Source organism: Oncorhynchus masou, chromosome 1 (genome assembly GCF_036934945.1).
Source record: "Oncorhynchus masou masou isolate Uvic2021 chromosome 1, UVic_Omas_1.1, whole genome shotgun sequence".
Lineage (NCBI taxonomy): Eukaryota > Metazoa > Chordata > Actinopteri > Salmoniformes > Salmonidae > Oncorhynchus > Oncorhynchus masou.
Window position 1 is genome coordinate 35,112,587 of NC_088212.1, and position 15,893 is coordinate 35,128,479.

The window sequence follows — 15,893 nt, forward strand, 5'->3', positions numbered from 1 at the left end:
GCTCTGAGGATTTGAGACCATCTTAATGAGCCCTGCACACAGCTGTCTCTGCCTCATACTAAATAGCTATGTTCGTCAAGGAGTTCTCTCTCCATGTGTGAATATGAAGTTATTTGAATACTCTCTGTGTGTCCATAGCTGGTTGTGTGTTCATGTATTGATGTGTGTGTAGGTGACTGTGTAAAGCAGACAGTCCAGGGTCACGGGGTGAGAGGACTGTACAGAGGACTCAGCTCACTGCTCTACGGATCCATACCCAAATCAGCTGTCAGGTACGTGGATGGCATCTAGCCCTAAACACACACACACACACACCAATTATTTTGGTCTATTACCCACAATACATAGCTTAAATGTCCCGCTGGTCTTGTGTGTAATTATGTTATTCTTTCCCAGAGATTATATTTATTCCACACACGACCGTTCTATGGAGACCTCAGTCTCAGACAGGGGTATTTAGCATCTCTCTTTCTCTGAATATGTTTGTTTGTGTGTATGGGTGTTACAGCGCAGAGCCTGTCTTTAGAGTGGACAGACCCAGCCATGCGGCGCAGAGCTGCCAATTCTTGTATCAGTGGAGATACAGAGAGGAAAACCTGTTGGTGTGTGTGTGAGTCAGTCAGTCAGCCTCGCGGAAGGGCTCAGTAGGGAAACAGTGCATAGAGGACAGGGCAACAAGAGTAGGCCACATCATCTGTCTAGTCTGACAGCTGTGTGTGTGTGTGTGTGTGTGTGTATGCTTTACATAATTGGGTTACGAAAAAAGAAGGGAGTGCTTTTCTTCTCCCATTCCCTCTGTCCCCCTCCCCCTACCAATCCATCATTTTCTCCCCTTTCTCACCATCTCCCCCATCCCATTAGCTGATTGCCTGTTATGTACAGTGTGGAGCAGTGGGGGGAAGGACGGGGAGTGAAGGAGATAAGAGAGTGGTGAGGGTGAGGCCAGAGTGACACTGGGCTTTAGTGGAGAGAGACTGACCTTTTTCATCCTCCCATTTAACTCCACCTGCCTTCTCATCCACGCCTTTCCTTTTCCCCTCATCCTTTCTTTCCCAAATACCTCCCTCCACCCCTCATCTCTTGGCGAGGGGTAACTGACTTTGCAGATAGAGCCCTAATGGGGTTTAGGAGATGTTCCATGGTCTCTGTGACGACCAAGGTGCCTCTGACTCTTCCTGGCTGCCGGCCCAGCTATTATCCATCATGTTGGGATGATTAAAAAAAATCTGTCACTTGGAATTGGCTAAAGAGAGGAGGTAGTTTAGCCTTAGCACATTGAATTAATTTTAATGGGGTGATGTAAGGTATAGTATAGTGAAAAAAACTATACTGCCACTTCCTTGCAGTCCAATTAAGGTGGATGAGAGAGAGAGACCTGTTTCAATTTATAAAGGCATCATTGCCTTTTGTTTGCCAGGCCGTGTCTGTGTTCCTGCACTACAGAGTATGTGAGTTGTGAAGCGGCTATCACTCAAACAAACAAACATGATTGAGTAGAGACAGAGAAACAGATGCTGCATTTTAATGAACAAAAAAATGAGGCAAAAAAAAGAGAGCGAAAGAGAGTGAGAGCAAAAGGAGGGGTGGGAGGGAGAAGAGATGAGGAAATAGAACAGCGAGACACACCCAGAGATAGAGACAGATCGTCCACGTCCGAGACAGACAAGAAGACATCGGTCAGACCAGAAACTCTCGGGTGAGAAGGCAGAGGCACAAGAAACCTAGCCTCATGAAACCCGCCTGATCTTGCAATGTTTATTTGTCACATGCGGCGAATACAACAAGTGTAGACTTTACCTTGAAATGCTTACTTACGAGCTCTTTCCCAACAATGCAGTTAAAAAGTATAAAATTAACAAATAGATAACGAGACAATAGTAACACAATGAATTAACACAATAAAATATCAGTATTTTTTTACCAGGTTACAAGAAAACAAACCTTTAACCAACACTAAGTGGCAAAGTGTCTTTCCTCCCCCTCTCTCCTCCTTCCCCTCTCCCCCTCTCTCCTCCTCCCCTCTCCTCCTCTCTTCCTCCATGTTGTGTTTGGTCCTGAAATCACCACAATCCAATTCCTGCTATAAATAACCTTCCCAGTGAAGGACTCCCTGGCACAGCATCTCCTAACTGATTACAGTGAAACTTAACACACACATACACACACTCCTGGGGTGAGACAGAACGCTCAGCTCGCTTTCATGGTAGCAGTTGCTGGGCATCCATTGATTGCTGAGTCATCAGACTTTATGGCTACATTTTTAAACAAGGATGTGCCTTACCTGCTGGGTTGTAAAACATTCTGCAACATTAGCAGTTTGTTTCACTTCACCTGGGCATCGAACAAAGTCATTTGCCTCTTGCCTCAAATCAAATCAAATTTTATTGGTCACATACACATGGTTAGCAGATGTTAATGCGAGTTTAGCGAAATGCTTGTGCTTCTAGTTCCGACCATGCAGTAAAATCTAACATGTAATCCAACAATTTCACAAGTTCACAATTTCATAAGTGTAAAGGAATGACTAAGAATATGTATATATAAAGATATGGATGAGCGATGGCCGAATGGCATAGGCAAGATGCAGTAGATGGTATAGAGTACAGTATATACATATGAGATGAGTAATGTAGGGTATGTAAACATTGTATAAAGTGGCATTGTTTACTAGTGATAGGACTGGGTAAAGACTTCTTCTAAGATTACTAAGCAGTTGTATGATGCTCAGAGAGGAAATTGGTGTGAAATTCTGCTCATCAGCTGATTAAACCCAACCTGGCTTCCTCTAAGGTGTCCAGTAGAGTTAGAACTATTTGAAGACTCTTTGATGGCGACCTCGAGTCGCACCACAAATTCATGTTGTTGCTCCTGTGAACAGAGAAAGTGAAATGTCCCATGATATTAAAAAAGACCCAAGCCGCTAATAATAACAACAACTCAAGCCTATAGATTCACTTTCCTACTCATTCATTACTGCCGCACTGCTTGTTGTAGCGCTGAAAGAAATAGGAAGAACGCGCATTTTATGGGCTATAAAAGTGTTGAATACAAAGTGTTGACAGTGCTGAGTGAGAACTTCAACATGAACTCACTCATAAAAACAGCAGCTCTTTGCTGTATTCGTTGACAGTCTCTCTCTAGTCTTGGTTTTAAACGTTTTGAAAACTCACAGTATCAATTTTGCTGGAGCTTTCTTTTACGCCTGCTACGTTACTGCGGACTCGGTCATCTGAGCAATCTGATTGGCCAGTGGTAGTATAGTGCGCTTGATTTCCTCTCCAGGAAGGCAGAGTTTGTACATTCAGACACATGAAATGGCAACAGTTTGCCTACCCGGCGCGCACGGCAGTTGAATTGGCCGCATCTCCCAGCAACAGCGCGCGAGACGATTAAAAAAAATAGAAACACAAGGCTTTATCGCTGTTGTTTTTTACAGAAATGTTTGTGGCGATCGACTAGAAATGCATTGGAGATTAACAAGTAGATTTCGATCGACCCGTTGTTGACCACTGTTTTAGACAATATTCAAACTCAAGTCTAGAATCAAGCCTAACTCCTCTTCCTGATATCACTGTACCAGTCTCAAACCTGAGCAACAACAACTCTGCTTGTTATCAATGACTCTCACTCATGAGAACAACGTTGATTGAACTAATCGACTGGGCTGTATACTAACATGTTATCTCTCTCCATCTTCCTCTCTCTTGCCTCCCCTCCTCCGCCATCTCAGGTTTGGCATCTTTGAGTATCTCAGTAACCATGCCCGTGATGAGGCAGGGAAGTTGAACAGCACCAGGGGTCTGTTATGTGGGCTTGGTGCTGGAGTCATGGAGGCTGTAGTCATAGTCTGTCCCATGGAGACTGTCAAGGTATGTCTGAGACGGAGCATCTCTATAGCTTTCTTTATAGCTCTGTCTCCTCTTCCAGTCTCTCTCCACCTCTCCACTATAGTCTCTCTCCTCCTCTCCTCGATAGCCCCTGTCCTTTTCCTGTCTCCTCCTCCTCTCCTCCATACCCACCTCTCTCTCTGTCTCTCGCTCTCTCCCCCTCTCCTCTCTCCTCTCTTGTCTTTATCCCCCCACTCCCCTCTCAGATTTGGTGTCACTGATACCCCCTACCCACTGGTAAGGAGTCAGCTGACTAGCTGATAATTTTTTTGTTCTGAATAGGAAGACCTCATCCCAAATCAGTTTCTATTTGTTACAAATCTAATCCAACAGCTGAATGAGTGTTGACCCAAGCCTTCCAGGAATGTATTTCCTTCAATCATACTCTTTAATATTCTCTGAATTAAAGGTCAGACAGACAAGAACATCTCTCAAGGCTGTCTGTCTGCTCTTAGTGCTCCGTCAAACTGATAATACAATAAAGAAAAAGAAAAAAACATGATAATGCTCTTTTTCCTGGACCACAGTTGGGTTTCTTATTAATACTGCCTGCCTGCCTGCCCGTCCATCCGTATGTATGTTTGTATGTTTGGTGATTAAGCTGTCCCTGTGTTCTCTCTCAAGGTTAAATTCATCCACGACCAGTCTTCAGCCAACCCCAAATACAGAGGCTTCTACCATGGAGTCAGGGAGATCATCAGAACCCAAGGTAACCCAAGGCGCTACAAAGTATTAACTTAAGGGGGCTGAATAATTTTGCACGCCCAATTTTTCAGTTTTTGATTTGTTAAAAAAGTTTGAAATATCCAATAAATGTCGTTCCACTTCATGATTGTGTCCCACTTGTTGTTGATTCTTCACAAAAAAATTCAGTTTTATATCTTTATGTTTGAAGCCTGAAATGTGCAAAAGGTTGCAAAGTTCAAGGAGGCCGAATACTTTCGCAAGGCACTGTATATAGCCCCCTATGGGGGGCTCAAAATGGCTATATAGGCTCAAAATGGCCAGAACAAAGAACTTTCTTCTGATACTCTTCAAGTCTATTCTTGTTCTGAGAAATGAAGGCTATTCCATGTGAGAAATTGCCAAGAAACTGAAGATATTGTACAACGCTGTGTACCTTCACAGAACAGCACAAACTGGTTCTAACCAGAATAGAATGAGGAGTGGGAGGCCCCGGTGCACAACTGAGCAAGAGGACAAGTACATTAGTGTCTAGTTTGAGAAACAGACGTCTCACAAGTCCTCAACTGGCAGCTGATTAAATAATACCTGCAAAACACCAGTCTCAATGTCAACAGTGAAGAGGCGACTTTGGGATGCTGGCCTTCTAGGGAGAGTTCCTCTGTCCAGTGTCTGTTCTTTTGCCCATCTTAATCTTGTATTTTTATTGGACAGTCACTCCCACTTCTCTTTCTATGGAATAGCTTTCATTTCTCAGAACAAGAATAGACTGACGAGTTTCAGAAGAAAGTTCTTTGTTTCTGGCCATTTTGAGCCTGTAATCGAACCGACAAATGCTGATGCTCCAGATACTCAACTAGTCTAAAGAAGGCCAGTTTTGTTGCTTCTTTAATCAGAACAACAGTTTTCAGCTGTGCTAACATAATTGCAAAAGGGTTTTCTAATGATCAATTAGCCTTTTAAAATGGTAAACTTGGATTAGCTAACACAACGTGCCATTGGAACACAGGAATGATGGTTGCTGATAATGGACCTCTGTACGCCTATGTAGATATTCCATTAAAAATCAGCCGTTTCCAGCTACAAAAGTCATTTTCAACATTAGCAATGTCCACACTGTATTTCTGATAAATTTGATGATATTTAAATGGACCAAAAATGTGCTTTTCTTTCAAAAACAAGGACATTTCTAAGTGACCCCAAACTTTTGAACGGTGGTGTATATGTATAACTGATAGATGCACACTACTTGTTAATGTTTTCATATGTATGTAATTGTCAAGACTTTTGTCTGTAATGTCTAAATCAAATCACTATCGTCCAAAACTGGGATTTGTGTGCAAGAGTTCGTCATGACTTACACTGTGTATACAAAACATTAGGAACTTCTTAATATTGAGCCGCACCACCTTTTCCCCCTAGAACAGCCTCAATTCATCTAGGCATTGACTCTACAAGGTGTCGAAAGCGTTCCAAAGGTTTGCTGACCCCTGCTGACTCCCGTGCTTCTGGCAGTTGTGTAAAGTTGCTGGATGTCCTTTGGGTGGTGGACCATTATTGATACACATGGGAAACTGTTGAGCGTGAAAAACCCAGCAGCGTCGCAGTTCTTGACACACTCAAACCTAGTGCCCCTGGCACCTTCTACCATACCCTGTTCATAGGCACTTACATTTTTTGTCTTGCCCATTCACCCTCTGAATGGCACACATACACACTCCATGTCAATGGTCTCGAGGCTTAAAAATCCTTCTTTAACACATCTTTTCCCCTTCATCTACTCTGATTGAAGTGGATTTAACAAGTGTCATCAATAAGGGATCATAGACTGACCAGGTGAATCCAGGTGAAAACTATGTCATGGAAAGAGCAGGTGTTCCTAACGTTTGTATACTCAGTGTACTTGTGGGTTGGGTTTTGATTTTGACAATGCCCACTTGCCCACAACCATGGGATAAACAGCTGTGGTGTTGCGGTCTATTCAATAGTACGGCAGAACACACAGACAGGGAGACAGACCTGCCCGGCAGCACAGTGGAGACGACTCTGTTTATAGAAGAGAACACATCACATATTTTTGAACTTGAGAAATACTGCACCAAACACATTAGCTAGATGTCCAATTGTGCGACTAAAAGTGCCTAAAGAATTTCAAAATGATTTATTGTGTTCTCTTAAATGAATTCTGCCAATTTTGAGGAAGTGATAATGGCTTTGTACCTATGGTGTCTCATGGGGGACAAAGATCAGTAACTGCCACATTGAACCAACACCCCCAAGATTGAAATCTTATTTTTCTTAATGAGCAACAGAAAAACCCATGCAGAATTGGTGCGTTCAGTCACTCTTTAAAGAGGGTAGTGCATAATGCTGCTACTACATCCAGTGATGCTAACTGCTGCTCTCTGCTACTGTCCCCCAGGTATTAAGGGGACGTACCAGGGTCTGACGGCCACCGTACTGAAGCAGGGCTCCAACCAGGCCATCCGCTTCTATGTCATGACCTCCCTCAGGAACTGGTACAAAGGTACGGGAGTGTCAGCCATCATTATCAGGATTCCAGGGGCCATATGTATCAAGTGTCTCATAGTAGGAGTGCTGATTGGGGATCAGCTTAGCCTTTAGATCACAATGAGTATGATTGCATCGACAGAAGGGACCTGATCCACTCCTACTCTGACACGTTTATGAATACCAGCCCTGGATGCCTGTCGACACCACACAGACAATGCTGACCTCTAGTGGTCACCTGTAAAAAGGTACTCACTTTGATAAGCGTACTGGGTATATCCCACTTGGGTGAGTGTGAAAGAGCATTCTGTCCGTATCTCCTTTCCCCAGGGGATAACCCCAATAAGGCTATTAACCCTGTGGTGACGGGAACGTTTGGAGCCGTCGCTGGAGCAGCCAGCGTGTTTGGGAACACCCCCCTAGATGTCATCAAGACCAGGATGCAGGTACAGGATGGGGTACCGCTACAGGCACTTGTGTACATCTGAAAGGATTGAATGTGTTTGAATACATGTATGGTGTAACTCCACCCCTGTCTAAGTAAATAACCCTGTGTCTTTCTCTCTCTAAGGGTTTGGAGTCTTATAAGTATAAGAGTACGCTGGACTGTGCCTTGAAGATCATGAGACACGAGGGTGTACGAGCGTAAGTGCACCACTATACACTTCTATACGATCAAACATTATGTATAACTCCCTTAAGGAACCTAATGGTATTGTTTACTGCTCATTCCGTCTCATTCCTGAGGTTCTACTCCATAGAGATCCTGAGTTCTACGTATATGATGTTCTACTCTCCTTGTTCTGTGTTCTCTAGGTTCTATAAGGGGACAGTTCCTCGGCTGGGTCGTGTGTGCCTGGATGTGGCCATCGTCTTCATCATTTATGAAGAGGTGGTCAAGGTTCTCAACACGGTCTGGAAGACGGAGTGAGGGGGCAGGGCTGGAGCCTCTTCTGACCTCACTGGGCCAAACACGATGTGACTGGACGACTGAGCCTTCTACCAGTCTGCGTCTCAAACAACACCTTATTCCCTATATACAGTAGTGTGCTACTTTTGACCCATCAGGCTCCCATCAGGACCATCAGGCTCTGGTCAAAAGTAGGGCATTGTGTAGGGAATGGAGTGCCATTTCAGACACATTCTACCCATAACTGTACTCACCAGCTGAGCTGTAAGCGGAGTGAAAGCTGTCATATGAATAATATCTATTTGGACATAGCCTACCTATTTGGATGCAGTGGTCAGAAACCCTGGTCCCAGAGAGCTACAAAGTGTACAGGCTTCTGTTCCATCCCTGCACTAACACACCTGATTCTTCCAAACAAGGCCTCCATGAGTTGAATGAGGTGTTGCGCTAAACTGGGACAAAATCCTGCACGTAATGTCACTCTCCAGGACCTGGACTGAAGAACACTGAAATATATCATGTGTTTTTTATTTTTTATATCTACGTAAATGAATTACACTATCATAATGAGTTAACTGTATGGTAGTGGGTACCATATCATCCTGAGTTAAAGCATAGTGGTTCTGCCTTGACCTGAGGGTCTAGCTACAGTAACAGTTACAGTAGCAACTACATGAATTGTAACTTATACCCACCCTCCTTTTGAGAATTTATTACCAACCCTTTTATGCAATCATTTTACATGTGTGATATGATTTGTATTTTTATAATGCATATTATGGTTGACTATTAATGTTTAATTGCTGAGTATATTGTTTTACTCAGTTCCAGATGCCAAGCCCATCCAGTAGCAAGCTGCCAGGTTGTGACAAATTATACTAATTATTGTCACAGTTCTACTGTAATACCACTCACCCTTTTGGGCTGGCCATGGCTAACGTATTTCTCCTCAAGTGAAACGTATACATAGAGTAATATATTCTTACCAAGAGAAGAAAAAAGTTGGTAAATAATATATATTGATTCAGAATATATTGATCAGAGTCTTTTCAATGTACTTATTGAATGTTGAATGTGTAGTAACGAGTCTCTGTTTGAGACACGCTGTTATACTGTGCAGTGTTATGTACAGTTCTAACTAGGAAGCGAATGCTTCATGGTGTTAACATTACAGTACTGTATGGATTGGGTGGGTGCAAGAGGTCACAGCTTTTTTTGTTCCTGTATGGTATATCCAGAGATAGAACAATGAGACAGATATTTCACTGGATGTATAAATATGAAGCATCCACTTGGTGTTTCCATTCACTACCAAATATGGTAGTGAGAGAAAGCCCACTGGTGCGTAGTGGTAGAAAATGGAACGAGATGGATTATGGCCTACATTCTGCAAATGTTCTCATCGATGAAACATTTGATCTCAATACAGTTTTCTGTTCCCAAAACTATAACCTGTTATGAATAGAGTTGACTGGGCTTGTAGACTTTAGCCATTGTCAAAGTTTTTTAAAATCACGTTGTTTAGAAGGAATGCAAAAGTCATATTGGTTATCACACAAGCGAATTTCATAGAGTAGGCGTTCCCTAACAAAAATATGCAGATGTTTGCTAGAACGCTAGCTTGTGCTTGGCCCTGCCCACCTCCTTGCTTGTTCTGCCCACTATGACTCATATGTTCCCATCGGAAACGACAGGTTGTGGTCTATCTTGGTTTAGTTATAAAAAATCTTTGGTATATCACAACTGGTCTCCATTCGGGCTCAACCATACAGTAACTCAGGTTCCCAGCTCAGATTGCCTCCTGCCACAGATGGTTGCATTCCAGACAGTTCAGCATTGTTCTATGGAAACTTGAGGGAACCTTCCCATTCCATTCACACACATTCATATCATTCTAGAGGCCTTTGTTGTCAAAATGGCACCACATGTAACATAATCCTTGACATTATGTTACAAATGCTGCCATTTTGGGGGTTGTTTAAGTTTTAACTTCATGAGGAAAACAACCATTTTGAAACCATTACAATTTTTTTTTTAAATCAATCTCATCTGGGTTTTCAGGGTCTTGATCATAAAGTGTATTTTGCCACAATCCTCAATTGCTATGTGTTGTAGTCATGGTAACATATGTAAGACCATTCTGAATCTGCACAAATATCTGCCCTGACGATTGTAGTCAAATCTATAACAAGAAAATATGGCTTTATTTAGCATCGGTGGAATAGAAAATGAAACGCATAACTTTGCTTTTAGAGCCTTTGTGTTGTCGGTAACAGTATACTGACTGTTTTGACTCTGCTTTTACATAGTGTTGTATATACAACATATACTGTAAGGTATGGGAGGCCTCAGTCTCCTCCTCACCATATACTGTCTAAAATATCATAATCTCACCATCAAAATTAAATGGATGTCATTACAAATCCCTAGAGGAATGCACTGTGTTTCTTACGTTATTATAACCTCTAAATCTAAGGTGGCATTACACCAAGAACCAATAAATAACCACTGTCTTGGCATTCATTTATTTTCAATTTTAAAGTTTTTCCAATTGTAGGAAAATGTGTTGTTTGTGTGTGTGTGTGTGTGTGTATTTCCCTCCCTCCTACTCCCCTTTCATGAGGTCAGGGATATAATCACTGTAGCTGTCCCATCTGGAAATCTGAAAGTAAAAGAAACAATTAATTCATTTTTATAGTTACAGCACCATTATTTTGAGGTAGTTTATGCATTCAAACAAGAGAATGTTACCTGGGTTCATTCAATCTCAACTGAATAATGGCTCTGACTATATTTACAAGATAATGTTAGTGAATAGTAGCTGTGGTGGCCATATACAGTGCCTTCAGAAAGTATTCACACCCATTGACCTTTTCCACATTTTGTTACAAAGTAGCTTAAAATGGAGTTAAATGTCATTTTTGTCAAGGATTTACATAAAATACTCTAATGTCAAAGTGGAAGAAAAATTCTAACGTTTATAAAAAAAACTATAAAAAAACACACTAATATCTCTTGATTAGATACAGTGTAAGTGTTCAACCCTCAGAGTCAATACATGTTAGAATCACCTTTGGCAGCAATTACAGCTGTGAGCCGTTCTGGGTAAGTCTAAGAGCTTTCCACCTGGATTGTGCAACATTTGCCCATTATTATTATAAAAATTCTTCAAGCTCGGTTAAATTGGTTGATGATCATTGCTCGACAACCATTTTCAGTTCTTACCACAGATTTTCATGAAAATTTAAGTCAAAACTGTAACTCGGCCACTCACGAACATTCACTGTCTTCTTGGTAGTAACTCCAGTGTAGATTTGGCCTAGTTTTAGGTTATTGTCCTTCTGTAATTGTCACATCCTGGCCATAGAGAGCCTTTGTTTGCTATGTTGGAGTAGGTCAGGGCATGACTGGGGGGTGTTCTAGTTTATTATTTCTATGTGGGGTTCTAGGTTTAATTTTCTATGTTGGTGATTTGTATGATTCCCAATTAGAGGCAGCTGGTAATCGTTGTATCTAATTGGGGATCATATTTAAGTAGTGTTGTTCCCACCTATGTTTATGGGATATTGTATTTTGAGTAAGTGTATGTAGCACCGCTGTAGTCACGGTTCGTTGGTCGTTTCTTGTTTTGTTTAAAGTTTCACGTTTAATAAATTAGGTGGAACTCAACATCTGCTGAGCCTTGGTCCGTCTCTACAAACAACCGTGACAGTAAGGTGAATTTTGCCTGTGCCTAGCTAAATTGTTTGTTTTTTATCCTGAAAAACTCCCCAGTCCATAACTATTACAAGCATACCCATAACATGATGCAGCCATGCCATACCCATAACATGATACTTTAGTGCCTTGTTGCAAACAGGATGCTTGTTTTGGAATATTTTTTATTCTGTACAGGCTTCCTTTTTTCACTCTGTCTATTTGGGTTAGTATTGTGGAGTAACTACAATGTTATTGATCCATCCTCAGTTTTCTCCTATCACAACCATTAAACGCTGTAATTGTTTTCAAGTCATCACTGGCCTCATGGTGAAATCCCTGAGCAGTTTCCTTCCTCTCTGGCAGCTGAGTTAGGAAGTACGCCTGTATCTTTATAGTGATAACTTCACCATTTTCAAAGGGATATTGAATGTCTGCTTCTTTTTTACCTTCTTTGTGAGGCATTGGTGTTTGTGGTTCTGAATAATTCTGCACGCCCAATTTTTCAGTTTTTGATTTGTTAAAAAAGTTTGAAATATCCAATAAATGTCGTTCCACTTCATGATTGTGTCACACTTGTTGTTGATTCTTCACAAAAAAATACAGTTTTATATCTTTGTTTGAAGCCTGAAATGTGGAAAAAGGTCGCAAAGTTCAAGGGGGCCGAATACTTTCGCAAGGCACTGTATATACAACATATCAAAAAGCAATTCTAACACAAACAACAAAAATATTAAAATGTTTTAAAAAATATTAGAAAATAAATACACTGCTCAAAAAAATAAAGGGAACACTAAAATAACACATCCTAGATCTGAATGAATGAAATATTCTTATTAATTACTTTTTTCTTTACATAGTTGAATGTGCTGACAAAACAAAATCACACACAAATTATCAATGGAAATCAAATTTATCAACCCATGGAGGTCTGGATTTGGAGTCACACTACAGGCTGATCCAACTTTGATGTAATGTCCTTAACCTCTTACACCTATGGTGGCGCTATTTCATTTTTGGAAGAAAAACGTTCCCGTTTTAAACAAGATATTTTGTCACAAAAAGATGCTTTGCATATAATTGCTACTGTTCGAAAGAAAACACTTGACGTGTCCAGAAATACAAATATCTTCTCTGTGCGTGCCCTTTAACGTGAGCTTCAGGCAAAACCAAGATGACATGGCATCCAGGAAATGACAAGGATTTTTGAGGCTCTGTCTTTCATGATCTCCTTCTATGGCTTTTGAACGCAGAGGAATGAGTCTGCCCTTTCTGTCGTTTCCCCAAGGTGTCTGCAGCATTGTGACGTATTTGTAGGCAGATCATTGGAAGATTGACCATAAGAGACCACATTTACCACGTGTCCGCCCGGTGTCCTGCGCCCTCTTTTGGTGCGCAAAAGTCACCTGCCAGTATTTTTCCATGGGGCACAGAGAGAGAAGCAAGCTCCCATCTGCATGTCAATGAAGAGATATGTGAAAAAACACCTTGAGGATTGATTCCAAACAACGTTTGCCATGTTTCTCGATATTATGTAGTTAATCCGGAAAAGTTTCACGTTGTAGGTGACTGCATTTTCGGTTCGTTTCGGTAGCCAGGCGCAATGTAGAAAACGGAACGATTTCTCCTACACAATCAGACGCTTTCAGGAAACACTGCGCATCTGGTATGTGGCTGGGAGTCTCCTCATTGAAAACATCAGAAGCTCTTCAAAGGTAAATGATTTTATTTATTTGGTTATCTGGCTTTTTATGAAAATGTTGGAGCTACATGCTACACAAAATGCTATGCTAGCTTTGCATACTCTTACACAAATTAGTCAATTTCTATGGTTCAAAAGCATATTTTGAAAATCTGAGATGACAGTGTTGTTAAGAAAAGGCTAAGCTTGAGAGCAAACGCATTATTTTAATTTTATTTGCGATTTTCAGAAATCGTTAACGTTGCGTTATGCTAATGAGCCTGAGGCTTAGTCACAATCCCGGATCCGGGATGGGGAGTTTCAAGAGGTTATAACAAGTCAAAATGAGGCTCAGTAGTGTGTGTGGCCTCCCTACAATGCCTGGGCATGCTCCTGATGAGGTGGCGGATGGTCTCCTGAGGGATCTCCTCCCAGACCTGGACTAAAGCATCCGCCAACTCCTGGACAGTCTGTGGTGCAACGTGGCGTTGGTGGATGGAGCGAAACATGATGTCCCAGATGTGCTCAATTGGATTCAGGTCTGGGGAACAGGCGGGCCAGTCCATAGCATCAATGCCTTCCTCTTGCAGGAACTGCTGACACACTCCAGCCACATGAGGTCTAGCATTGTCTTGCATTATGAGGAACCCAGGGCCAACCGCACCAGCATATCGTCTCACAAGGGGTCTGAGGATCTCATCTCGGTACCTAATGGCAGTCAGGCTACCTCTGGCGAGCACATGGAGGGCTGTGCAGCCCCCCAAAGAAATGCCACCCCACACCATGACTGACCCACCGCCAAACCGGTCATGCTGGAGGATGTTGCAGGCAGCAGAACGTTCACCACGGCGTCTCCAGACTGTCACGTCTGTCACATGTGCTCAGTGTGAACCTGCTTTCATCTGTGAAGAGCACAGGGTGCCAGTTTGTGAATTTGCCAATCTTGGTGTTCTCTGGCAAATGCCAAACGTCCTGCACGGTGTTGGGCTGTAAGCACAACCCCCACCTGTGGACGTCAGGCCCTCATACCACCCTCATGGAGTCTGTTTCTGACCGTTTAAGCAGACACATGCACATTTGTGGCCTGCTGGAGGTCATTTTGCAGGGCTCTGGCAGTGCTCCTCCTTGCACAAAGGCGGAGGTAGCGGTCCTGCTGCTGGGTTGTTGCCCTCCTACGGCCTCCTCCACATCTCCTGATGTACTGGCCTGTCTCCTGGTAGCGCCTCCATGCTCTGGACACTACGCTGACAGACACAGCAAACCTTGCCACAGCTCGCATTGATGTTCCATCCTGGATGATCTGCACTACCTGAGCCACTTGTGTGGGTTGTGGACTCCGTCTCATGCTACCACTAGAGTGAAAGCACCGCCAGCATTCAAAAGTGACCAAAACATCAGCCAGGAAGCATAGGAACTGAGAAGTGGTCTGTGGTTATCAGCTGCAGAACCACTCCTTTATTGGGGGTGCCTTGCTAATTGCCTATAATTTCCACCTGTTGTCTATTCCATTTGCACAAGAGCATGTGAAATGTATTGTCAATCAGTGTTGCTTCCTAAGTGGACAGTTTGATTTCACAGAAGTGGGATTGACTTGGAGTTACATTGTGTTGTTTAAGTGTTCCCTTTGTTTTTTTGAGCAGTGTATTTAAAAAAAACAGACCCTTTGGAAGTCCTCTACACAATATTTTTCTGCCTGTGCCATGTCACATAGCAGTCTCTTTCTGATGTAAAGCAGAGTCAAACTGAACAAGTGGTGCATGTGATGGTGGACTTCATGCGACACAGAACACAACGACGCCTCCATGCTGTGCCCTTTTAGCCCTGAGGCACAGTCATGACTGCAGTAATGAACTATGACATATGAACACCACTGGAGGCAAGAGTAGAGGGGGCAGAGGTAGAGCAGGCAGCTTGGCACCGGGGGCTCCCAGTCCGAGTCGCTATCACCTTGAAAGAAAATATTTAAAAAAATATTTGTATGAGCCTTTCATCATCACATAAAATAAACAGATATGTATTGTATAGAGAAGAGGGAACAGTCACTAAGGTGAAGTGCTATTCCATTCAACTCCGGCCATTGTTGTGGGCCTGCCCTCTCCTGAACAGCACCCAATGGCTATTTCATATGGAAATGGAGAGGAGTAGCAGGCGCAGTGGCCATGTGTGTGTTTGCTGTTCTACTCCATTCCATTTGAATAAAAAAATCCACTTAAAAAGATGAGGCCTGCAATTTTCATCATAGGTATACTTAAACTATGACAGACAAAATGAGATTATTTTTTTCTAGAAAATCACATTGTAGGATTTTTCAGGACCCTGTCTTTAAAAGATAATTCGTGAAAATCTAAATAACTTCACAGATCTTCATTGTAAAGGGTTTAAACACTGTTTCCCATGCTTATTCCATGGACCATAAACAATTAATGAACATGCACCTGTGGAACGGTCGTTAAGACGCTAACAGTTTACAGACGGTAGGAAATTAAGGTTACAGTTATGAAAACTTAGGACACTAAAGAGGCCT

General features: G+C 42.3%; 1 protein-coding gene across 1 annotated transcript in view; it reads left to right on the forward strand.

Annotated features, from left to right (window-relative positions):
- LOC135552259 (tricarboxylate transport protein B, mitochondrial-like) overlaps nt 1-8,984 on the forward strand; it is a 32,243-nt gene extending 23,259 nt beyond the window's left edge. The window contains exons 3-9 of the mRNA XM_064983813.1: nt 173-272; nt 3,731-3,869; nt 4,512-4,596; nt 6,994-7,098; nt 7,413-7,528; nt 7,654-7,727; nt 7,899-8,984. Coding sequence (XP_064839885.1) covers nt 173-272; nt 3,731-3,869; nt 4,512-4,596; nt 6,994-7,098; nt 7,413-7,528; nt 7,654-7,727; nt 7,899-8,013 — 734 coding nt within the window. The 3' untranslated portion in view covers nt 8,014-8,984. The remainder of the gene's footprint in view (nt 1-172; nt 273-3,730; nt 3,870-4,511; nt 4,597-6,993; nt 7,099-7,412; nt 7,529-7,653; nt 7,728-7,898) is intronic.
- The last annotated feature ends 6,909 nt before the right edge of the window (nt 8,985-15,893 follow it).